The 26,261-nt window shown below is 38.4% G+C and overlaps 1 protein-coding gene across 3 annotated transcripts in view; it reads right to left on the reverse strand.

Moving 5' to 3' along the window:
* Positions 1-810: 810 nt before the first annotated feature.
* The window catches only part of EPRS1 (glutamyl-prolyl-tRNA synthetase 1), a 72,141-nt gene continuing 46,690 nt past the window's right edge, over positions 811-26,261 (reverse strand). For all 3 annotated transcript variants that reach the window (XM_043568213.1, XM_043568212.1, XM_043568214.1), the window contains 14 exons: positions 23,207-23,440; positions 21,906-22,168; positions 19,790-19,841; positions 18,674-18,883; positions 18,175-18,247; positions 16,589-16,668; positions 16,258-16,359; positions 15,079-15,234; positions 14,420-14,617; positions 13,771-13,944; positions 8,756-8,916; positions 6,304-6,382; positions 1,272-1,336; positions 811-1,174 (listed from right to left, as the gene is read on the reverse strand). In XM_043568213.1, the coding sequence (XP_043424148.1) occupies positions 1,024-1,174; positions 1,272-1,336; positions 6,304-6,382; positions 8,756-8,916; positions 13,771-13,944; positions 14,420-14,617; positions 15,079-15,234; positions 16,258-16,359; positions 16,589-16,668; positions 18,175-18,247; positions 18,674-18,883; positions 19,790-19,841; positions 21,906-22,168; positions 23,207-23,440 (1,998 nt within the window). In that variant the 3' untranslated portion in view covers positions 811-1,023. The remainder of the gene's footprint in view (positions 1,175-1,271; positions 1,337-6,303; positions 6,383-8,755; positions 8,917-13,770; positions 13,945-14,419; positions 14,618-15,078; positions 15,235-16,257; positions 16,360-16,588; positions 16,669-18,174; positions 18,248-18,673; positions 18,884-19,789; positions 19,842-21,905; positions 22,169-23,206; positions 23,441-26,261) is intronic.

Raw genomic sequence — 26,261 nt, forward strand, 5'->3', positions numbered from 1 at the left:
GGTCTGGGAGTGGACGGTGAAACGAGGGTTTGGGACAAATAGCCTGAAAATATGATGGGAACATTCGAGAGGCCTGAGGATGCAGCTGGAATAAGGTCTAGAGCTCAGACCTAGAGAAAGACTGTTGGCTGGAGTCATCCTATTCGTGTTCTCTCAAACCATGGGATTAGAGGAGGTAGACTAGGCAGCACCAGAACAGGGCCAGGTACAGAAGTTTAGCCTAGGAATGCCTAGGGAAGAACTAAGAAAAAGAATCAGAGTGGGAGGGCCAGTCATAGGAGTAATTTTAGTTAAAAAAAGAAATGTTTTATAGCAGCAGAAACGCAGCAGAGTGATACGGGAAGACAAGAGACTGAGACGTTAGCTTGGGTCAGAAGTGGCATTAGGGGTCGCAGGGAAAACGGCGGTGGGGCGGAGGCAGGGCGGGCGCAGACAAGTGCAAAACAAGAAGCGGAAGTGAGGGGGTTATGCCTCCTTCAGAAACCATGGCCTGTTGGTGAAGACCCCACAGGAACTAGCAGTAACGAGAGGGAGGAAGAGGCTCACGGGAAAGGTATGGGGTTTCTTTGTTTTTCAGTCCATTTGTGGTTTTGTTTTGTCTTCTAAACAGAAAGATTTAGGACAATTTTAGATTCAGGAGAAGGAGTGTAGGAAGAGAAGGACTTCAACATACAAGAAACGAGAGGACTGCTCGTTCGAGGTCTGAAACGTGAGGGAGACTGGGTTCCCAATTTTCTTCATCTCTTTGTAAGGACGTCCTGTGGTACATAAATCACGTATTTCAGAAATAAATGAATACATAAAACAGTATTAATTCATGATATTTATTACTGGGGTTGTTTACAGAAAAGCCTTTTTCCCACTGTTAATTTAGGCCTAAGAAGAAGGGGTCTGTGTCTCATGTGACCTCCTATTAGAACTTTTATTTTAAAAAATCATAAAACTGTCTATATCTGGGAAGATATTAATATCAATTTTTTTAAAAAGTGGGGAGGGTTGGAGATAGGAGTTTTGCTTTATCCCTTAGTAACTACGACCAAACAAGGTATAGAACTTGGCAGGGTTCTTGCCACAGACGCATCTGGCTCCCGGCTGCAGCTCACAGAGCGGTGTGAAGGGGATGCAAAGACTTTTAGCTCCCATGGATGGAGCCCCAGGTTCAAGATCTTGATCTCTGAAATTAAAAACAAATTAAGAATTCCACTCATTTATGCTCTAAATTCCCATTCTTTTTCACTGCAATACTCACAAGTTCTGTTAACTACATTTACCTAGCAGTGGTCTTTTTGATCCAGTCTTCACAGTCAATTTCCCCACAGAATGGAATCTGAGCAATCTAATAGAAAAGAAAAAATATTCTGGGTTTAGAATTCCATTCCGTAAAAGGAATACCTGAGTTGAAGCAAAAAGGACACGTCTCCCATGGTACCTGTTTCAGGCCACGGTACCTTTCCAAACCTGCAAGAAACTCTGCTCAGAGGCGTAAGGGATGGGAAAATGTTTTTGTCCCTCTATCCAAAACCCATACACTGTAAAGCAACACGACAAAACATCTTCGCCATACACGTCAATGTCCAAATAAACTGGCTACAACACAGTGCCCGAAGAGAGGAAAGAAAGGATCGGTAGACCTGAGTCCAGCCTCTCACTGTACTGCTCTCATTTCAGATCCGGACACTACCTGCTCTGCCTAGGTGACCAGTTACAAGTAGGACAGAGGAAAGATGATGAATAATAAACTGATTTTTAAACTGCCGTTAACGGTAACAATGAACAATCAGGTAAACCTCGCTTTATGCCATAATGCGATAGGCAAGTGAATCACTTTTAAAGTCCAAGGGTACTCAAAGTCAAAAATAATTTGTATCAGAAAAAAATAACTTCTCAAATTTTCTTTTATAGATCATACAGAATAACGGGCAGAATCAAGAGAGTTGGGATTTTACCCTAATTTTGAAATTCATTGCATATTTGAAACTCTCTAGCTCTGAATCTTCTTTTGTAAAATGCGTGTTGGACTAGACAAGAATTAAGAGTTCTCTCAGCTGTAAACCCTAAACTTTTCATAGCATGTCTACTTCAAAGTGAGGTTTGTATGCAAGAACAATTATGTAACAATCCTACAGAAAGTTCCTGGAGATCAAGATTAGCAGTGGGGAGATCAAAGATGGGGACAATCCCCAGACATTAGTTTAAAAACAGAAAGTTATTCAGCTCCCTCATCAATTTTTTTTTAATGTTTATTTTAGAGGCAGAGAGAGAGAGAGAGAGAGAGAGAGAGACAGAGAGAGAGGGAGTGTGTGTGTGTGTGACCAGGGGAGGGGCAGAGAGAGAGTGGGGGACAGAGGATCTGAAGAGGGCTCTGCAATAACAGCAATGAGCCTAAGCTCAACACAGGGCTTGAACTCATGAACCGCAAGATTATGACCTGAGCCGAAGTCGGACGCTCAACCAACTGAGCCACCGAGGCGCACCCCCTCATCAATTTCTGATCAACTACTTTGAGCCACACATTCCATACTCAAATCATGACCCTCTTGCGAACCCCTTATAAGGCACTGGGAATTTAGTTAAACATACTTTAAAAGGTTTCTCTAAGAAGTAAAGTGAAAGTAACAGTAGGAAATTATAAAAAGAACAAGTAATTCATCAGGTGAACATTCTGCAGGATAAGGAATAGTTAGTTATCTGTCTCTTATTCAACAAAATGTGTTAGCCTAATTCCCAAAATTGATCAACTGTTATTTTGATAATCTGCCTTAAGACAATAAAGAAGTGATAACTTGCTAGGAAAATCCCGGCAGGGTAGTGGGGGGTTGGGAGGGAATGAGTGGGTGAAGAGAAGGTGTAAGGAATGGTATTAGTAAGAATTTTGAAACATTTTAATAAAAATTGTTTATGCGATGTAAGTGGAAGCAAAATAAACTTAGATATACAAGGGCTGAAATAACCCAAAGTTACCCCCCTGTATTGAAATTTGGTAAATCATTAGCATTTGTACAAACAAAAAGCATGAAAAGAATGTACATTCATAAAAGTATTGTTTAAAATTCATTACAAAAAACAGAATGGGAGGAAAACTTGGAACCACTGTCACTGTGCAATGATAAAAATATTAAGACTTAATTACAAAGAGGGTCTTTGGATTATAAATTTAAATTTGGTCTCTTAGAAAATTTTGCTTTTATTTTTAACCCACAACACTATATTTTCATTACTTTAACAAATTCTACAGTAAGTGGTCTTATTTTCTTTTTCCCTAAGAAAAAATTACTGAGCCTTGAGAAGGGATTTCTAAAATAATTTTTAAAAATTTAAAAATGCCATAGTATGGAAAAATTCAACTGAAGTTAAACTCATAAATGATAATTTTTAAAAATGCATGTTTTAATTCTTTGTAGCTTCAAAGTAAAGTGTAGGTGATAAGACGTGAAATTTCTATTTATGCATATAATTCATTAATATAAAAGGAAAATATATATTTTTAGCCTATTTACTCAACCACAGAAAAGTTTTTAACTTTTATTTTTTATTATTTCTATATGCTTTAAAAAGATACAATTTTCCACAATGTATAATATCTTGAATTCTGAAGCAGAAAATGTTAATGATGAGAAATAGCAATACTCAAAAATCATAGTGATCAACAGATGAGTAACATACATCAAGACTAAAAAAACTATATATAACTAACATTTGTTTTTCATTTAATTATACTTTTGAAAAAATTTACTGAAGTTCTATAAATCAGATCTAATTTTTTTTTCATTTATACCAACAAAGAGTAGAAAATCAAACTTTCACCTACATGCAAGTTCCAAAGATCCCTTTCTCCTTCTCCCCACCTAGTAAATACAGTTTTATTTACAAGAGCCTCAAAGGTTGCTTGACGGTCAGTCAACACACAGAAGGTGACCAACATGAGGGGAGGTGGGGGATAGAACTGGCTACTGACACAAGAAACAAAATCTAATCTCTACGTGCTCTTTGGACATACAACTAACATCCCACTTTGTGCTTTAGAATAGATGTTGAAATCTCTAATCTGATATTAGAATAAAAGATATGACTCTACTGATATCTGCTGAGATTCCTTTCTTTGAAAGCAATGGATTAACTGATAGTTACTCTATTGATTTATTAACTCTTACATAATGTCTTTACCAGACTGGACTGCAAAAGTGACTACTATATTTCCATAATAAATGAAACATTATTTTATTTTATTTTATTTTATTTTATTTTATTTTATTTATTAAAAAAAAATTTTTTTTTAACGTTTATTTATTTTTGAGACAGAGAGAGAGCACGAACAGGGGAGGGTCAGAGAGAGAGGGAGACACAGAATCTGAAACAGGCTCCAGGCTCTGAGCTGTCAGCACAGAGCCTGACGCGGGGCTTGAACTCACAGACTGTGAGATCATGACCTGAGCTGAAGTCGGACGCTTAACCGACTGAGCCACCCAGGCGCCCCTATTTTATTTTATTTTTTTAACTTTATTTTAAGAGAAACAGAGAGAGAGAGAAAGCAAGCAGGACAGAGAGAATCCCAAGCAGGTCCTGTACTCTCAGAGCAGAGCCCGACGCTGGGCTCGATCTCACAAACTGTAAGATCATGACCTGAGCTGAAACCAAGAGTCAGATGCTTAACCAACCGAGCCACCCACCCATGCACCCAATAAAGGAAATTTTAAAAATTCAGTAATTAATGGAATAAAAATAAAATCATAAATAAATTACAGTGAAAGAAAAAATAAACATTGAATCTTTAGCCTTCTATCGGAAGTATGTAGTCTGAGGGGCTCCTGGGTGGCTCAGTTGGTTAAGCGTCCGACTATGCTCAGGTCATGATCTCACAGCTTATGAGTTCGAGCCCTGCGTCGGGCTCTGTGCTGGCAGCTCAGAGCCTAGAGCCTGCTTTGATTCTGTGTTTCCCTCTCTCTGCCCCTTCCCCAGCTTTCTCTCTCTCAAAAATAAATATTAAAAAAAAAAAATTTTTTTTAATTAAAAAAAAGTACGTAATCTGAATCAAGTGACAACTTCCAGAAACCAGAAAGGTGGAAGATCACAAAGGCAATAAACCAAGAATAATAGAAACCTACTGAAGAATCATGGATCTGAAGGGGATTTTAAGATTATCTATCTTGTACTCATTTACAGATTAGTAAACTGAGAGCCAGAGAGATTAACACATTGTCCCAGCTCATGCAATAAAAGACATATTAAGAGGTTATGACCTGGGGCACCTGGGTGACTCAGTTGGTTAAGTGTCCCACTCGATTTTGGCTCAGGGCATGACCTCACCATTTGTGAGTTCAAGCCCTGCATCAGGGTCTGCGCTGACAGCACAAAGACTGCTTGGGTTTCTCTCTCACCCTGTCTCTCTGTCCCTCCCCTGCTCTTGCTCTCTCTAAAAATAAATAAACTTAAAAAAAATAATACATAAGAACAAAAATACACAGAAGTGCATTAAACTTAGTCAAAATGACATCTAAATTTTAGGACCAAGTTTGCCTCTGTAGAGCTCGGGCTAATTCATTTAGACTCTGGCCCATGGTTTTCTCATTTATAACCTGAGAACACAGGATTGGTTGTAAAATCAAGCATGAATACCAGAATATTGAAGTTCACAAGTGATTCATTGCAATAATTAATAATTGTGCAAATCAGGACACCTCTTTTCTTTGAAAATTAGAGAAGTTTCAGCTAGGAACATCTGCATACTCACAACACATAAAACTGATAAAATTCGAAAGAACCACTATGTACCCACCTGATTAGAAAGACCTATGTTTTTTAAAGGAGCGTGAAGTACCCATTCATTTTGAAAAACAGGCTTAGACATGAGCAATATTTTCCCCCTTATTATTCAGAAAAGCTCAATCAATTAAGATCAGGGAATTGAAAATTTTGACGTGGATTTTTAATCTTATTTTAGGAATATGCACATTATATTTCAATATTACATTATGTTAATGCTTACTTCAGGAACTTAATTCAAGATGAAAAACACCTTCCGTAATTAAAACATTAAGGGTCATACAGAATGAATGCTGTTTAGCCAGTATTTAAAAGTGAGAGAAAAAGTTTTTACATAATCAGTTCACAGTGTTATCCAGAAATGATATAATGCTGTAATGCTTTAGGAAAGCCAATGGAAAACAGGATAAAATGTGGAGTAATATATAATCCTGTTGCGTGACTGGCCTTATAAAAGGGATTAATATCACGCATAAATTCAGTGAGTCTTAAAATACCATTACTGAAATATTTTATATTCAAAACTTTCCAGAAGTCTCTTACCTTCCCAGAATCTAGCATCTTCTGAAAGTCTTCCATTGTATTAGCCACGACCATATGAGTCTTAAGATCTTCAGAAGCCCTATCAAAACATAATTGAAAAAGAATATATTTTTTCTTACAAATATGACAAAGTTTTCTTTAAAAAATAAGCATAATCTAACAAAAGAGCAATTACCTGGAAGTGAGAACTTACCAATTTGAATCTCAACTTTGTCACTAACAGCAACACACAGTAAGTCTCAGTCAACTCATCACTGTATTACTATTAACAGTAAATGAAAGGGGAATTTCCCAAGCATACAATAGGTAATACTTTTTTTTTTCTTTAAGTTTGATTTATTTAAGTCACTTCAACATGGGGCTTGAACTCATGACCCTGAGATCAAGTCACAGGCTCTCCCACTGAGCCAGCCAGGTGCTCTAATTACTTTTGTTACTGCCATTAAATCTCTACTCACCAACATTCTATTCCTGTCTATACCACTACCATCTATGAGAGTCTGTATCATTTTTTAAACCTCTTTGGTCTTAGTTTTCCCTTCCACAAAACTGGAAAAATACTCAAGTAATCTAACTACCATATAGGATTATTGTAAGAATCAAACACAAAGGCATGAGCATGTTTTAAAAAAGGAAAAACAATAAACACACAATATTCGAGCGGTTATCGTATACTATGTAACTCCCTTATAAGAACTTCTAAACTACATTTAGAAATGGAAATAAGTATTTATTCTCTTCCACATTCAAAGCCACACAATACATGAGGACCACTCATGGGTGGTGACAAAGAAAGAGAAAGCATACACTTCTTTTCTGACTCTCAGGTCTAAGACCATGTGAATTCTGTGCCAGTACCTGCTAGCTCTCCACCAAATCCCCTCCTGTGGGCTTCTTCATATTGAGATAAGCTTATGTGAGTAAGTTATAGCCAATGAGATCGAGAAAAACGAATACACGCTTCCCAGGCTTAAGACTTAGGTGGGAAAAAAATGCACCTTTATGCAACCTACATTGTTAACAAATTTACTGAATAAAAATGCCAATGAAAAAAACTGCTTTTTAGCCACTAAAGCAGTTTTCCAAACCGGCGTGTGCATCTGAAATCACACAGAGAACACTTTAATACTACAGATAACCAGAATCTATCTTAAAACCTGTGAGGCTCAGGTATCTTTCTGTTCCCAAAGTTCCCAGGTGACTCTGAAGAGAATCCCTAGAAAAGAACCACTGTCCTAAATACATTACTTACTTACTTACTTTTTAATGTTTTATTTATTTTTGAGTGAGAGAGTACGTGCGCTGAAGTGGACGGGCAGAGAGAGACTGGGACAGAGGATCTGAGGCGGGCTCTGCACCGACATCAGAGAGTCCTATGCGGGGCTCGAACTCACAAACCGTGAGATCATAACCCAAGTCAAAGTCAGACACTTAACCAACTGAGTCCCCCAGGCACCCCCAAATGCACAGCAACATTAAATGGCAGCAACAGAGACAGGCAGCTTTCTGATCTTTCACCTCTGACAGTATTATCTGTTCTGAGTTCAGATGGACTTCAAATGCACTATTCATTAGCTGGTTAAGTAAATCCTTGAAGTCAAGAGACTCATTATCATTCCATTTTAGGGCAAGCAAGCCCAGAGAAATGAAACCACTTGCCCAAAAACGTAAGCAAGCACCAATGCCACAGCTAAAATTAGTTCTTTCCTTAAATGCATGATTTATGGGAGCCTAATGAGTCCGGCACAAGGCATCAGAAGATATAGGAATAAACAAGATGCAGGACTACCTTCCCCCAAACTGAACCTCCATCCCCAGGGGCAGTGGGCCTTTCTCTCTGCCTCGGGTGGGTCGGAGAGAAAATAAGGCGCCACACACACACACCAATCTTCTAGTGCCTCTGACTTGAAACCCCTGATTCTAGAAGACCCCTCTCCACAGGTCAGGGCAGCCCTGAAGCTTCCTCTCATCCCAGACCTACAATCTCAATCGAAAGGTTCTCAGCCTTGGCTACAGGTCATCATCACGTGGGGAGCTTTTAATACTACAGCTGCCAGGCTCACTCTAGACCTACTAAATTAATATTTCTAGGGAGGGTTCTAGGCACTGGTATTTTTTAAAGCTCCCTGGCTGCTGCTAATGTCTACCCACACAGGTGACAATCAGTGCCTTAATCCCCCAAATTCATATGTCATAAAAGCCTGCATCTAAAGTTAACCCTAATTAGTCCATGGGACAGAGAGGTCACTGCTGCAAACCTATTAAGCAGAAAGCTCTTGGAAAAATCGTCATGCTACCAGTCAAAAACACAAAGAGAAACGTAAATGAAGAACCATGGGAGCTCAGAGGGAAAGATGGCTTCCAGTTGGGGCGCTCAAAAAATCCCTCAGTAAGTTCTCAAAAGCTGAACAAGATTTCAAGATCAGAGACAAAAGCAATTCTAAGGACTAACTTTGTAAAAAGGTTCACATGGATGTCTTCCAAAACAGCTTGAAGTTTAGTCTCAGCCTCATTATCAGCAAATGTCAGCTTTTCTCCAGTATCTCGTCTGACAGCTACAAACTGACGGCTCTTCATATCACGTGGCCCAACTTCAAGTCTGATCGGAACTCCCTAGAAAACAAAAAAGACAGTTAAAATGATACATGCATGTCTCCACTCGAAGATAAAGAATTATTTCATGGCTTTATCTACCATAAATCATAAAAACCCCAAAATCAAAGGCATTAACAAATAAAGGCAGCAGGCAATATTCCTAAGATACTAAGGTGATCTCCAATAAGAACGTATGAACCTAAGAAAAGATGTAGTGCCCAAGTGGTTTTGAGCTAATAAAGTGTTTAATGGAAAAACAGGAGGGTAGTGCTGTCTAGATCAGTATTCTTGACTCTTCTCAAATGACAGCACGCACAGAAAGTTACATTTGTGTGGCACGAGCTGGTAAACAGAGAAGGCTTCTTGAACCTAAGGCCACCAAACCATTGATTAGCATACCTTGGCACATCTGGGACTCTTATGGGGCACAATGATATACTCTGGTTGGTCTCAGGTCTGGACACTCTACTGTGCAGCAGAATCTCTGAAGGCTTGTTAAAGCAGAGACTGCAAATTCTCTGCCCCCCAGAATTTCTTATTGCACTAGGCCCAGGAATGGGGCCTAAAGATTCATATTTCTCACAAGTTCTCAAGTGATGCTGGCACTGCTGGTCCTGGGGCTACACTCTGGGAACTACTCCCCTATTCAATACCTTTGGATTTTACAAAGACGCTTAAGGACTAAATGCAACTTTAAGCCTGTGAATGTTCAACCCTCATGAATGCTCCAGGAGGGGATTAAGGCTCAGGGAAACCTTATTTTTAGGGTAGAGTACCTTACCTGATAAACAGTAGGGGTTTTTTTCAAACCTTTTTTTTTTTTTGAGTAAATGAACTCTAAAACTAATTTGGGGTTTTCAAATTTAAGTTAGGCAACCTCTACATATACGGTTTTGCTGATAGTAGTCCTCCAAATCAAAGCCACAGGAAAATTTTAAATGTTATTCTAGAAAAAATGATTTACCTTTAGAGAACACTTGTTTTATAAAATGATGAACACCATCAAATTGTTGTATACTAAGTATGACATTATTTCATTGTTTTCCTTTATTTACCCAATGTACATGCATGTGTAACAGTGTTGAGTGTAATGAGATTTACAAGAGGGATAAAAAACAGATCCTGTCCTCCAGGAGCTTCCCATTTGCCAGGCAAATAAGGTACGCATACAAACAGTAAGTACAGAAAATCAGAAGTGGGAGACCACCCTCAGCTGGAAGAGAGAAGAACGTTACTACAGAAGGCAAAAATTAATGAGGGATTTCATCAAAACTGAGGAACATTCTATGAAATAACTGACCTATATTTACAAAAATGTCCATTTCATGAACGGCAAAGAAAGGCTGATGAACTACTCCTGATGAAAGGAAACTAAAATGACACTGACAACTAACAGCAATAGATGGATCCTATACTGGACAAGGAGAGCCGTGGCAGCCCAGGGCAGGGCGTCAGAGCCTGAGTGGGGCGAGAGGGCCTGAGAAGAGCCTGGCATGGAGTGACGCCACCCTTGTGGGATGGGAAGGGCATTCACGTGGGGAGTCGGTGGCAAAGGCAGAGAGAGACTGGTTGCATACAGAGGGGCTGATCAAATAAATCAAGGTATTAAGGATAACTGGAGCTAGGTATTTCACTGTCAGAAGGGAGTGAAAACCTGGCATGGGAGAAAACTAGAATGAGTCCTGTTTTTTTACTGGAATTGAAAGTATTAATGTGAACTCCCGGTTATCAAATTACATAGATATAGAACCACAGACGTAAATTTGTGTGTGTGTGTGTGTGCGTGCGTGTGTGCGTGCACATCCCCAGTCTGCAGCCCCGTCTACTGAGAAGGTTTGGAAAGAGGGACAGCTCAAAAGTGATGAGTGCATCCAGCATGAAATACCATCTCTGCTCAGAGAACCAGGGCTTCTGTGAGATACGACTAATTCTAGTACCAGACAGCAAGGAAATGCTCAAAAGTCAGCTTTAAGGGATTTTATGAGTCGTATCAAAGATACTTTGAGCCTCAAAATAATGATTGTAATAGATTATAATCCACTGAATGACATGAGAAACCATGGCTCTACAAAAATATTTTTTTTTAAAACAAAAATATGTATTATTTAATTGATTAAAAGGTGAATGTGGAATGTGCTGTGTCAAGATCGTGATAATCAAAGAAAAGCCTAAGGAATTATTCCAGAGTAAAAAAGACTAACAAGATGTGATAACTACATGTAGCTCAGTTTTGAGCCAGATCATTCTGCTATGAAAGACACTAGGGGACAACTCAGAAAATTCAATGGGGTTCAAAAACTCACTGGTAATGGATCAATGTTAACTCTCCAATTTTATGTTCATAGAGTGAAGAGGCATCAGGCTAGAATCTTACTGTCAACTGGTTCAGGAAGGAAAAATTAATTTTTTGTACTATACATGCTTGTCACAAAATTGAGACTGTCTGGGGTGCCTGGGTGGCTCAGTTGGTTAAGCGTCTGACTTCGGCTCAGGGCATGATCTCACGGTTCGTAGGTTCGAGCCCCCGCGGCGTCGAGCTCTGTGCTGACAGCTCAGAACCTAGAGCCTGCTTCGGATGCTGTGTCTCCCTCTCTCTCTGGCCCTCCCCTGCCCGTGCTCTGTTGTTCTCTCTCTCTCTCTCAAAAATAAATTAAAACATTACAAAACACATTAAAAAAATTTATGATTGTTTCACGATAGCAAATTTTACAACCGAGGTGGAAGAAATAGCACAAAGACAGAGGTGGAAAAGAGACTGTCTGAGAACAGAGACAAGGATGTATGAAAGGAGGTTAACAAAAAATAACAGCTAGAAAGATAATCTGAGGCCAAACCATAGCAGAGGCATAGATTTTGTTAATAGTTTTTTCTAAGTAACAAGTTACGAATTTACTCATAAAAGGCTGTTTGCTTGTTTTTCTTTTCAATAGCAACACAACATGATCCAACACAGTAAAAGGAAAAGTACTTAATTCACTCATATTATTTTCCCCCTTTCTATTTTCCTACTACAGGAAGAGGTATTAAGGAAGTTGTGGGGGGTCGCAGGGTCTGGTCTCACCACCAAACCGTATCCCCAGTTATTCAACTGAGTCTCACAGTACATATCCCGCACCACCCCCACTGCCTCTCTATATAAAATTAATTACTACCAAGTAAGTATGAATCTACATCTTTCAAAATACTTTCTTTTCTCAGGAATTCTAGGACTAAACAGAGATTAAAATGGCATTAAAAAGTGCCATCAATACTTTTCACTAACTGGAAAACTCTCTTGGTGTTCCTTAGTTTTCGGAATCATGTTTGGAACACAGGGGCTTTGTTTTCTTTCCTGAGAACTGTAGACAAAGGAAGCTGTGGGGGAGCCAACTCCTACTAAGAGGTCCCCTTCACGGTACAGGTTCAGCAGGATATGAAAAAGAAGAGTGACGGGGACAAAGTCAAGTGGGTTCTAAGAGAAGAAGGGAGACGAAAGGGGAACAACACAGAAGGGAGAAGTGAATACGGATGCCTTTTTTTCCCCTTTCAATCCAGCCAGCAGCAAAGAGTAAGTTTCTCCTCTAAGTACTCATGGGCTCAGACGAGCTGCCACCAGAATCACACAACAGTTACTTCTAAGTAAGCAAAAAACACTGCAGGTAAAGGCAAGTTATGCAGAGAAAACATTTATCTTTTTTTTTTTTTAAATTTTTTTTTTTCAACGTTTTATTTATTTTTGGGACACAGAGAGACAGAGCATGAACGGGGGAGGGGCAGAGAGAGAGAGAGGGAGACACAGAATCAGAAACAGGCTCCAGGCTCTGAGCCATCAGCCCAGAGCCCGATGCGGGGCTCAAACTCACGGACCGCGAGATCGTGACCTGGCTGAAGTCGGACGCTTAACCGACTGCGCCACCCAGGCGCCCCGAGAAAACATTTATCTTTAAAGTCTTCATTAAACGTAGGAGAGTAAGTAAAGGAAAAAGCATTTTACACAGAAGGGAAGCAGAATGAATATAACTACTAATTTTTAGCACAGAAGATTTACCTTAGGGGCCAGTTAAAATAAACTGGGCCATTAATAGCAATTTGGGGAACCCTATGAGTGTTCACACCGAATAATCCCCATACTGCTGAGCTTCCACACTTGGGACCAGCTTGCAGCTGCAGTGTCACTACATCTTCTCGCATGTTTCCTGGATTGTAAGTTTATAAATTCTCGACTCCTCACTGCTAAATCTAATATGATTCCCTTGTTAAATAAAGCATATAAAATCAAGTTAAATCCCAGAAGTTTACGAAATGGAATTAACAATATAGATTATTCTACTAATGACAATGTGCAATAAATGAAATTCGTATTAAAACATTAAGCCAGAATTTAGCCTTGAATATACAAAATAAAAACCAACAAATTGGTGTTGAAAAACAATGTGGTGTGAAAAACCAAATACGATAATAATCTCTGATGTTTTACAATGTCAGCTAGGTGATAACCATGCACCATTATTCTGACAGTCTTACTGTTTAAATAGCTTAAATATTTAAATAGCTTATTATTATATGAATTCTTGGTGTAAACATTTTTGTATAACAGTCTTAAGTTTATTAATCATATAGAAGGTCTTTCAGATCATTTTTATTCTAACATAATAAAAATAAGCTTCCACAGAAAAGATTTTAAATTTAGAAAATATGTAAGCTTTAGGTATCCCTTGCTGTAACAAAGATCTGGACTTTGTCTAAGTGAAGTTTAAGTGAAGAAGAAAAAAAACAACTATCCAAACAGAGAAATGTAATGAGAAGCCTTATGTCTCACAAAAGCATATGCATAAAGCAGCTCTAACTCCAAACTGGGAGTGTGGAAGGGAAAGATACAACTGAAGAATTTACCTTGAGCTCCCAGTGGTTGAACTTCCAACCTGGAGAATAGTTATCTCGCAAATCAACTCTAACTCGAATATTAACACTCAGTAACCGCCTTCGATAATCATTGCATTTCGCAATCAGAGCATCTCGGTCTTCTTCAGAAAGTGCATTTGTAATGCCACAAGGAATAACCACCACCTAGAACCAGCACAATGTCACAAATTTTTACAAAGAAACAGTGTACAAAGGTAATGAAGTCTTACCGCTGCGGGACACCCAGATGTCAAAACCAACTAGGGACTATCAATTTTAACACGGATCAACTTATGTGATTTCTCATCTCCACTGAACGTGTAGCACTCAGCTGCATGACTTTTCTATGCTAAATGCATTTTTACCTGACCTACTATATTTCATTAAACCTATTGTAAGTCATTTCAAAAAATGATTTCTAAAAGAGTTTTACCTAAAAAGCAGTTAAAAATTAAGAGCAAAGAAAACAATAACAGAAATGATACACGTAGTTACACAATACTAACAGATCATACTCTATGTTGTTTCTAGTAGCAAAATCTACCTGAATGATACTCAGAAAATCACCCTTTCAAATTTCCTTTAGTAAACAGGGCTTGTATTTTATAAAAGGAATGATAAGCAGAAATATTTTCCTTACCTGAACACAAGCTACACGGGGTGGTAATACTAAGCCCATGTTGTCCCCATGAACCATGGTCATAACACCAATAGTGCGAGTTGTCAGGCCCCAGGAGTTCTGATAGGCAAACTGCTTCTCTCCTGGTGTCTTTGGATCTTCAAAAATAATTTCAAACATTTTGGAAAAATTCTGCCCTAAATGATGTGATGTTGCTCCCTAAAAATAGAAATATAAGCTTTAATTTTAATAACCCCAATCACGCCTCTGAAAATGATTTCTGTAAGATCACACACCCAAAATGACACTAGATATATAAACTTAGCTTCCTTGATTTTTTTCTATTAAGTAAATTCTTAAAGCATAAATGATACAACAAAAAGACTAGGATTAGTCAAAAAACCACTACAGAAGTGTATTTGCTGGGAGCAGTCCCTTTCATAGGATTAATTTCAACTACAAAGGCTAATAAAAAATCCGTGCTTTGGTAATTCAGGATACAAGCCTTTGCTTAACTAAGTGACCTCAGAGATTTAGAGAAGAATGGGACAGAGAAGCCTGAAATTATATGGTCTAGGAAGCACATGAAATGTACTGATTTGTTTGAAAATGGTCTACTTCTCTGACGACTTGCAGTCTGAGGCTATGCTCTATGAACCGCTTGTGCACTTTGTTGATACCTGGATGGCTCTTCCACTAGCAGATATAAATGCTTCTACGGTAGTTGTATAGTCTCCTCCCGCAAATTTTTCTTTTTCAGTCTTTCTGCCTTTTACAACAGGAATTGCCAGGAGCTCTTCGTACACCTGAGCATATAAGTCAAGTATCTGCAAGACCTGTAACATTTTAAATGTGAAAGCGATCAAAATTCATGGTGCATTTATTTCTTAAAGGTCTATAAAACTGTACTGTTTAAAACTAAATGTGGTGGAACAAGCATCTCAAACAGTAAATACCTTTTTTTTATGGGAAGGCTAAAGCAGCTAGTGTGTATTTATTATGGAAAAACATTCAACCAAGTAGTGTAAAAGAAACTGAATAATTTTTTTAAATGTTCATAAGTTTAGAATACAAGAAATATAGGGGCACCGGGTGGCGTAAGCTTCCAACTTCAGCTCAGGTCATGATCTCACAGTTCGTGGGTTCGAGCCCCACGTCGGGCTCTGTGCTGACAGCTCAGACCCTAGAGCCTGCTTCAGATTTGGGTCTCCATCTCTCTCTCTGACCCTCTCCTGTTCATGCTCTGTCTGTCTCTCTCTCAAAAATAAACATAAATTTTTAAAAATTAAAAAAAAATAAACATTTATGAAAGATATAAAAATATATAGTAACCAGGGTGAAAATCTTCTGAAGAATAATTAATTTCACCCCTGGGATTATAATTTCCTCTATACATAGAAGTCCAAAAATACTTTCATTTGAAAATATAAGGGCTGCCTGAGTGGCTAGCTGGTCAAGCATCTGACTCTTGATTTCCACTGAGGTCATGATCTTGCAGATCGTGAGATCAAGCCCCACGTTGGGCTCCATGTGACAGCACCGACGCTCCTTGGGATTCTCTCTCTCTCCATCTCTCTTTGGCCCTCCCCCAATCGTGTTCTCTAAATAAATAAGTAAATAACTTGCTTTTTTTTTTCTTTTAACAAGTAATACATAAATTTTAAGTAACAAAACAATTATACCAGGAAATTATCTTTTAAAGTTATTTTGAGATCAGATTATATTTCAACTTATATTTATTTGTTGAATGATTTCTATACAAATAGACAGCACTGTATTACTTACAGCTGGGGGAAAACAAAAGCACAGCCTGGACAAAGAAATGGAACATAATTAATATGGAAGATAACTTTTTATACCTCTTCTGCTGCTTCTTCAAATGTAGCAAATGCACTGTGCCCTTCCTGCCAAAGGAATTCACGAGTACGTAGGAAAGGTTGAGGATGTTTGAACTCCCAACGCTGGAAGAGGCAGGAATATAATTTCATCATTATGGAGAGCATTTCAATTTTTATTAACAATTTCATGTGGTAAGTAATCAGAAATCATAATTGTAATCCATAACTGTAATAAAAAAATACTTCCATTCTCCCAATCCCTTGAATATAAAAATCAGGAGAAACAAAATGTGCTTTAAAAAAAATGAGTAAGAAGAAGAATGAAAGAATAGAAGAAAGAGTGTGTACCTACCACGACATTACACCACTGATTGAGCCTGATGGGCAGGTCTCTGTGTGACTGCACCCATTTTGCATACGCAGGATACATTACTAAAAAGATACAGGCAAATACAGGCAGAGTTAATCACTGAAGATTTTGTTTCTCTTTGAAGGCTGCTAACAGTTACACGAACAACATAATTACCAGAAATTAAAATGATGTTTGTGTAAATGTGTATCTGACATAAGTAATGGTAAGTAAAAGGTATTGTTATATTTTGCATAAAGAAGATTAGTCAAGAAAATCTATCTAAACTTGACCTTATTTTATGTTCTTTTTACATTGGGATTCACATTTGACATTAAATTTGACTGCTTTTCAGCTGTTTTATTTTCAAAAACACTAAGTGAAGATCTTAGAGTATATATCATGTTCTATGTCATGTTCTTTGCATCATTATACTGTTCAATTCTCATTCAATCCACAAAGTAGATACTTGAATCTCATCATTCAAGATGCAGAATCTGAGCATAGAGAAGTTAAATAACTTGCTGAATCCAGCAAGTTAGATTTTATCTATTTAGAGTAAACCTATTCAATGCATCTATCCAAAGTATGGAAGCTCTTATCATGAACTGCTAATTTAAGGGAAGGTGTCGGTCTTATTATAGGTACTCACGACTACCTATAATTACTAAAATAAAACTCTGCCTATCTGAAAACAGTTGGGGTCATAATTTCAATAATGCATCCTTATATTACACAAGAGTTATCCCTAGAAATATGAAATAAGGAGCAAACAATCCCTCATTCTAAAGATGGATAATCACTTCGCAAAACACTGACAAGCCCCAAAACTCAAAACCTCCAAGTGGCACTCCTACTCACTGCATGTAACTTTAGAAAAACCACTCAACATCAGAGACCTCTTTTTACCTCCACAACTGAGACAACAGCTGCCTCCACCTCTCCCACTCACTACTTTAAGAATAACACACCATGGAAATGAAGTCACTTAGGAACCTATAAAAACCTATACAAATACGAATGTCGTGTTAAAATGACTAAAAATTCCTAAGAAAATATGGCATAAAACATTAGTGCTTGCAAATTTATTATCAATTCCAAGAGAGGCGCATGGGTGGCTCGGTCGGTTAAGTGTCGGACTCTTGATTTTGGCTCAGGTCATGACCTCATGGTTCGTGGGTTCAGGTCCCATGTCGGGCTCCGGACTGACAGTGAGGACCCTGCTTGGGATTCTCTCTCTCCCTCTCTCTCTGCCCCTCCCCTGCTCGTACTCTCTCTCAAAATAAATAAATAAACATTAAAAAAATATTCCAAGAATCAAATTCTTGGCAAGTTCTGAAAAGTTACAGCATCAAATAAAAAATGATTAGTGTTCTTTATTTTTAAAAAACCACCTTCGTCCTAATGACTACTGCACACAGAATAAAATTCTACGTAACCTCAGTATACATTCACCTTTATCAACATTCGTTCAACTCTGTACCGTCAACAAGAATTATAAATATCACAGAACAGACACTGAGACTCGACTCTAGAAGCCACCTCTAGTGTCCCAGTGAGTGCCCTCCTGCTCCAAGGCCCGTCCTCACCTGTTTCACTAGTAGGACGAACGGCAATTGGTTCTGCCAACTCTGTTTTGCCAGATCGTGTAACCCAAGCAACCTAGGAAGAGAAAATCATATTCCACACATTTTTTAAACAGCAGTTTAGAAAAACAGCACTAATGCAGGCAAATCTCTACTTCAATTTTTGCTAGAGAAATTAAGGCAAGTTAAAATAATTGCCGCTGTTCATGGTAAGAAAAGTAGACACTTACTGTCCTTATAAATGTTTAGCAAAAAGTAAGAGCCAGTTAATGTAACAAACAGAACTGTAACTTGCCCTGAAGGCAGAAATATATATATATACTTTTAAATATATATATACTTATATATATATACTTATATATATACTTTTAAAAATGGCTGTATATTTATCTAAACTGGTTGTTGTAACTTGCCATTTAAATTACCATTCAAGTGTGAACTGAAAATACACTTTCGAGTTGATGAGAAAACTGTAAAAAATAAATAAAGCAAGCTGACCTACCTCAGGGGCAAAGTCAGCTACATGAGTCTTCTCTTTCTCTAATGCACCTTGAGACACAAACATGGGGAAATAGCAGTTTTCAACACCAAGTTTCTTGATCTCAGCATCAAAAAAGTCCTTGATGGATTCCCAAATGGAATATGCCCAGGGACGGAGAATATAGCAGCCACTTACATCATAGTATTCAATCATTTCTGACTTTGTGATGACCTTTTTAAAAGAAAAATATAGTCTGTGAAGCCTAAATTAAACCAAAATTACACTACAAGTGCCAAGTGAATGATAACCAAGCTTCAAATCTGAAGGCTTCCACTGTTACTGTACCCGTAAAATGGACTTTCCTCGGCTGAGAAACACAAAGCCCTAAACTCTTAAGATCTGAATTCCAACCTTGCTTCTCCTGTTTACTATCTTTGTGACTTTGGATTAATCCCTTTACCTCACCATTAAAAAATAACAACAGGGGTGCCTGGGTGGCTCCGTCGGTTAGGCATCCCACTTCGGTTCGGGTCATAATCTCGCGGTTCGTGAGTTCGAGCCCCACGTCGGGTCCTATGCTGATGGATCGGAGCCTGGAGCCTGCTTTTGCTTCTGTGTCTCCCTCTCTCTCTGCCCCTAACCCACTCGCATTCTGTCTCTGTCTCTCTCAAAAATAAATAACATTAAAAAAAAATTTTTTTAAAGCCTAAGTGCCCCATGGGGCGCCTGGGTGGCTCAGTCAGTTAAGCATCCAACCTCAGCTTAGGTCATGATCTCACGGTTTGTGAGTTCAAGCCCTGCCTCGGGCTCTGTGCTGACAGCTCAGAGTCTAGAGCCTGCTTCAGAATCTGTGTCTCCCTCTCTCTCTGCTCCTCCCCCACTCACACTCTGTCTCTCAAAAATGAATAAACGTTAAAAAAAAAAAAAAAAAACCTTGAATAATGACTATCTCATAGGGCTATTTCTCAATTCAATGTTTTATGTGAACATGCTTTGAAAACTGGGACACGTTAAAGGACTATACTATATATTACTAACGACATTACACATTATTACTTTGTCTGAACGTCAGAACCTAAATACAACGTAGTCTTTGAGAAATTTAAAACATAAAAATCAACTGAATAAAATACTCACTTGAGAATACCAATCAGCAAGATTTTCTTCTTTTTTTGCCTCAAGGCCCAACCTGCAGGCATGAAAAATAAAATATGAATCCCTTCGTTCATCAATTGCTTATAGGTTGAATGAAAATAAGCCTCAAAACAGATTAGTTTCTCTTCAGTATGAGTTATTTCCATATGTATCTCTCTTGTATATTCATTCCCAGAATAAAGTTTTTAACCTAGAAAACAATTTCACCATCTCTTAAAGGTGGTAAGGTACTGTCCACAAAGAACTAGGAAAGTCAAGCCCAAGAACAGCTATGATTTTAATGCAGACATCTCTTTTACAAAGTCCTTTATAATTTATAAGGCAATGTATCTGTAATAAAGAATCAACTTACATGGGATTCTCTCACTAAAAAGAAGAATCTCTGACCAACCTCAATCCAGAAAAAAATTATAATTAGCAAGATCAGTGTCCCACTGAAAGTAACATACAAAAAGTATAAAAACCAATAGCTGTCTGGGTATAAATAAGCTTTACATGGGCTACAATTTTTTTTTTTTTTAAGAGAGCACATAAGTGGGGGAGAGGGGCAGAGGGAGACAGACTCTTAAGCAGGCTCCCAGCTCAGCACGGAGCCTGACACGAGGCTCAATCCCAAGGCCCTGGGATCATGATGTAGCAGAAATCAAAGAGTCGGACACTCAAGGGGCTGAGCCACCCAGGTGTCCCTACAAATTTTTCTTTTAATTGCAGTAAATAAAAGTTGCAGGGGTGCCTGGGTGGCTCAGTTGGTTAAGCATCTGACTTCAGCTCAGGTCATGATCTCGCAGTTTATGGGTTTGAGCCCCGAGTCAGGGTCTGTGCTGACAGCTCAGAGCCTGGAGCCTGCTTTGGATTCTGTGTCTGCCTCTCTCTCTACCCCTCCCCTGCTCATGCTGTCTCTGTCTCTCAAAAATAAATCAATGTTTAAAAAAAAAAAGTTGCACAGACAGATGCTTCTAAAATAAGTTAGATCTGCGATTTAAAAAAAAAAAAAAAAAAAAACTATTCCAGATGAGAATCCTTTTCTTGGAACATCAGTAATTATTCAAGCACTGTGGCTTATGATCCACATAGGAAAATTCACCCATTAGTTACATTTTAGAGTTACCAACAAAGCTTACTGGCTTAAAATCTTAATGTATTTATATCTGACTTCTCTGCTGTTTCACTTTTGACACAGCTCAACAAGATGCCTACATGAAACTTGACCCTTTCACAAAGAGGTAAAAGGTGAGAGATTCTGTTCTCTCTTCTATTATTTTATAATCTATAAATCTGACCACCCAGTCAAAAGGCAAGAAAAACCACCGTTATATTCTGTTTAAGGAGATACTGCATGCATGATGTGAGAGCTAAGAGGCAGAATTTTAAAATCAGCTAAACAAATCTAAAGCCAAAAGATCTCACAATAGCAGTTGCTAATGGCAGCTTTCTCCTTTTATTAAGCCATGAAAGGAAGCTGGCACAAAGTTCACTCTAATTTTGCCATGGGGATCACAGACAGGGGCATCACATTATTCCTACGAACTGGAACATACTGAAACACCATCTACGCCACTGTTTTGTCTTTAAAACACCTTCGTTTTGTATTTAACCAACCAAATTTAAAATCCTATTGAGAATGATGTTGTCATTCCATAAAAGATTTTCATTCAAAAAATTTGCTTAAGGTAAAAAGCAATGACTACTGTCAGGCTACCAATTGTGTTAAAAGGGAGGAAAAAAGGATCGTTTATATATACTTGTTTTTACTGTGTGACCAAATGAACACCTGTCAGTGGTTACAGAAGAGACTAGCTGTGGTTACCAACTCGTTATGGCGGTAGGAGAAACTGGGAAGAAAGGACAAAAAGTGTAAGAGTGAGACTTCACTGAGCTTTCTATATTCTGAGATTCCTGAACCAAGCAAACGAATCTGTTACCTATTTAAATAAACAGAAGATCGACAATAGCTATCTGCTGGCACTATACTTCTAGCGTTCTCCAACCTCATGTGACAGTTAAACTAAGCAAAATTTGTTTTTTAAAAAAGCCATTTAAGAGCTGAATTCATTCAAAGCTTTGCTTCACTCCTACTGAAGCTTCCACGCTTTATTACCTGGTCTGTTTCTTAGGCCCTTGCCCTTCCCCTGCTCCACTTGATGACAGTCCACTTCCTTGGTTTTTTAAGGAGTCTTTCTTTGGGCCATCACTTTGTTTCTGAGGTTTATTCTGCTTTTCAGATTTATTTTCTTTTTCTTTCTTTCTCTTATCTTTGTCCTCAGCCCCAGTGGCAGAGACAGGCTTATACTCCACTCCTGTCAGAGATCTGTACTGTGCCTTCAGCTGAAGGAGTTCTTGGACGGCCGTATCTACCTGCTCCTTCAGTTTAACAAAAGAGGAAAAGAGAAGATAATATTTAATTCAAATCACTGACTAAGCACCCATCTCCGAAGCTTCATAAGCAGATTTGAAAACACAAGTAAAGGTAGAGGGAAATAGGGTAGGGGTGGCGAACATTAAATATGCTAACTACTGAGAACAAAAAAATATGATAAACAGGAACAGAATTATGCAAAAGAGGGACTGAAAAACAGTATTATAACTGCACTATCCGAACGGCAGTCACCAGCCACACACGGCTATTTAAATGTGAAGTAAATAAAATTTGAAACTCAGTTCTTCAGTCACAACAGCCGTATTTCAAGTCTTCAATGGCGACACACGGCTAGTGACTACAGTACTGGACAGAGCTGCTACACAACACGCCCGCCATCAGAGAAAGTTCTGTAAGAAAGCACTAGTATGTAACAAGCACTCCACTGCAATTTAAGTTAGGAGCCATTAAACTATACATGTTGAGCATTTCACAATCAGAAAAAGAACAGTAATCAAGTTTCTGTACTACTGGTTAAACTTCAAAACCTGTAATGACTTACTGTTTCCCACTCACAAATCTGTACCAAAAAAAATCCTACTCCTAGGAAGTGAATATAATTAGCACAAACTACACCAGAGCTCAAAATAAATAAAACCTGCCATCTGAGACTGATTCAGCTTTAGGAGAATGAGTAAAACAAAGAGCAGACATCAAGGGCCTCCAATGGGCCAGGCACTGCTAGAGTCCAGGGCCCTATTCTCCAGGATCTCACAACCTAGAGAGAAACGGACAATTGAACCAACAGCCAAAATACACAGGGTTTAAGTACTATGCCAGAGAAAGGCAGAGTCTTATATAAGAGACTGTCCAGTCAAATCTAGTTGGGGAGAGAAATGGTCAGCGAAGGCTTCTCTACTACACAGAATTGAGAACTGAAATACATGAGCAGAACTTAGATTTGATGGGCCAGAAAGTGTTCTGGGCAAAGAAAATAGGCTGTAATGTAAAAAACAAAAATACAAACTAAATATCCCACGAACCTTAGAAGCTTTTTCAGCTGTAAGTTTTCGAACTACTTCTCCTTGAGAAGCTACTTTGTCAAAAAGAACTTTGGCTTCTGGTGTTTCTGGACCCCTAGGCTCGGAGCTGTTGGTTGCACTTGAGTCTGAACTTTGAGATAATGGGGGCTGACCAGGAATGTACTCCTTCCCAGTTTTTTCCTTGTACTGAGCTTTCAGGGAGAGTAAGCATTCTACAGCTTCATTTACTTTAGCCTGAAATGAAAGACAAAAAACAATTATTTGAAACTTTGTGAAATTTCTGAAAATTTCAATGATTATTAAAAATCATTTGTTCTATCAAAGTATTCCTATAAATAATCATGAAGAAACCCAAGCAACAAAGGAGCTCAATCATAAAGTAACAGATCAAAGCTAAAAAAAAAATGTTGAAAACATAAATCAAATTATAATCCTCTATACAAGTCATAAAAGTAAACACACACACATATAGTACCATAATTTCTCATTTTACATATGTAAACAGACAAATAAATAATAGAATATCCAAGCAAACTGGCAGTGTCCAAGCCCTGGGTCTATAAATAGTGGAGTCAGCATTTACAAAATCAGAACAAAGATCAGCTCAACGGCTTTGCTACACAAACCTTATTTTCATTAGCCTAGTAAACAAACACTAAATACAGCATTAAAACAAACAAACCAGTTTGGGCCCAAGTAAAGAACAGTTACATTATTCTTTTAAAAATTTATAATACAATGGGAAGGTGTGCTGAGGTTTTAATTAGACATTAACCTATATACATCATCCTCTGATACTTCAACATAATCAGAATGAAAAAGAATGAAACACTCAGCCCAACTGAGACACTTGTGATGCCAGCAGAGGACAACACAGGCAAAGGGCCCAAGCTGGACGCCTTACCTGAATGGTAGTACTGTCTAAACACAGACCAAGATACCACTGAAAAGGCAAAGCATCTATCAATCAGAGAGAAAAAGGGCCTCTAAATTACCCTAGCCAAGCTTCACGGCTACATTATGACAATGCTCCAGACAGCTAAAAGCAACACAACAGAAACCAGGAAACTACCACAACTGGGGTCAAAGGCGTACAGGAAGCACTGGGATACCTTTAAAGAATTTGCATCTATGAATCAACAAGTGACATTTCCTCGTCACTTATGATGCAACGTTTTGGTACTGAAGTAGAGTCTGTCACACCCGGTACCACACAGAAGGAGTAAACAGAAGAGGAGAAATCACACAAAGAGAAGCCAGCAGCTTGCCTGATTTGTACCCCTGACCTGTCTCTTGCTTACATTCTGTCTTTAGAATTAAAAGCATCTTGGGGGCACCTGGGTGGCTCGGTCAGTTAAGCGTCTGACTTTTGCTTTGGGCTCAGGTCATGATCTGACAGTTCACGAGTTTGTGCCCCATGTTGGGCTCCACACTGGTGATGCAGAGCCCGCTTGGGATTCTCCTTCTGTCCCTCTCTCTCTGCTCATGATCTCTCTCAAAATAAATAAATACACTTAAAACTAAAAAAAAAAAAAAAAAAAAAAAAAAAAAAAAAGAGTTAAAAGCATTTTCACAGCAGAATCTACCTGTCCATAAGAAATAAGACACACTTGGGGCGCCTGGGTGGCGCAGTCGGTTAAGCGTCCGACTTCAGCCAGGTCACGATCTCGCGGTCCGGGAGTTCGAGCCCCGCGTCGGGCTCTGGGCTGATGGCTCAGAGCCTGGAGCCTCTTTCCGATTCTGTGTCTCCCTCTCTCTCTGCCCCTCCCCCGTTCATGCTCTGTCTCTCTCTGTCCCAAAAATAAATAAACGTTGAAAAAAAAAATTAAAAAAAAAAAAAAAAAAAAAAAGAAATAAGACACACTTAGTGATACATAAAAGAAGCAAGAAAAAGAAACTTCCATCAGCTAAAAGAAAGAAAATGGGAAAAAAGTTAAGGGACTTTCCTGCAACCACTTCTACAAAAAGAGGCCTTTGAAAGAAGTTCCAATCTACACCATAAGCAAGTATTGACCAGAGTCTGAAGTCAAATGGCACACACTTCATGAAGAAAAACAAAAACCTTGTTGGGCAAGATTACAATTCAAAATATTATAAAGAAGAAAATTCTAACGTGTCCATCACTTCATTATTATACGATATTCTAAAAATAGACTAAATTATATATACTTATATCCCCTCCAACTGAGAAATGGAATACTGTGAGTAACTAAGTTTTCTATTCAGGTTATTTTTCAAAACAATGAAATTATACTACTCCCTATGCAGTTTTATCTGATGACTTAGAAGGTATCTAAAGATTCTTGAATTAGAATTATCAATATAAAAAAATTAGCACTATCATTTGATGGCCTATTTATTTACTGCGCACTAGACATTATGCTTAGTGCTTTACGTGGATCATTTTATTTCTCAAAACAACCCTGACTCATTTTATACAAGAAGTAAAGCTTAGAAAGACTAAGCACTTTACCCAAAGTTACACACTAAGTGGCAGTGGAGCCGGGATTTCATCTAGGGTTTATTCTAGAGTCTGTGATCTTGACCCTCACAGTTTGCCAAGCATCACAGAAGGTATGAAACAATGATTTAAGTGTTCCGTTCACTCCTGCCATGCCACGAAAACGGCATTTTCAAAAGATATCTTTGATTCTTACTTGATGATGACTCCTACAATGAGGAAAAAATGTCTTTTAATATTCTAGTTTTCTGGAATAAGAGGCATTTACAAAGGGAAATTGGATGGTACTACTCCATACAAGAGTAAACAACAGAACCCTACAAAGCGTATGCTGATAAATTTTAAGTTCTTAGTAGACAAAGATCATTTTAAACTTATCTAACGTGTGCCAAATCAAACACGAGAAGTTTTCAGTAAATAATTGTTGATGCAGATGAATGAAAAAGGAACAGCCTACACACGAACACTTCTGTGAAAAGTTTAAGATGGGACTTGGAGGAAGTAAACATGATCTGCAGGTGAGAGCTGACTGCAGATTGAGAAGTACCCAAACAGCCATGTAGGCAGCAGCCACTAGATGGAACCTTTCTCCAT

The sequence above is a fragment of the Prionailurus bengalensis genome, chromosome E4 (assembly GCF_016509475.1).
Source record: "Prionailurus bengalensis isolate Pbe53 chromosome E4, Fcat_Pben_1.1_paternal_pri, whole genome shotgun sequence".
NCBI lineage: Eukaryota > Metazoa > Chordata > Mammalia > Carnivora > Felidae > Prionailurus > Prionailurus bengalensis.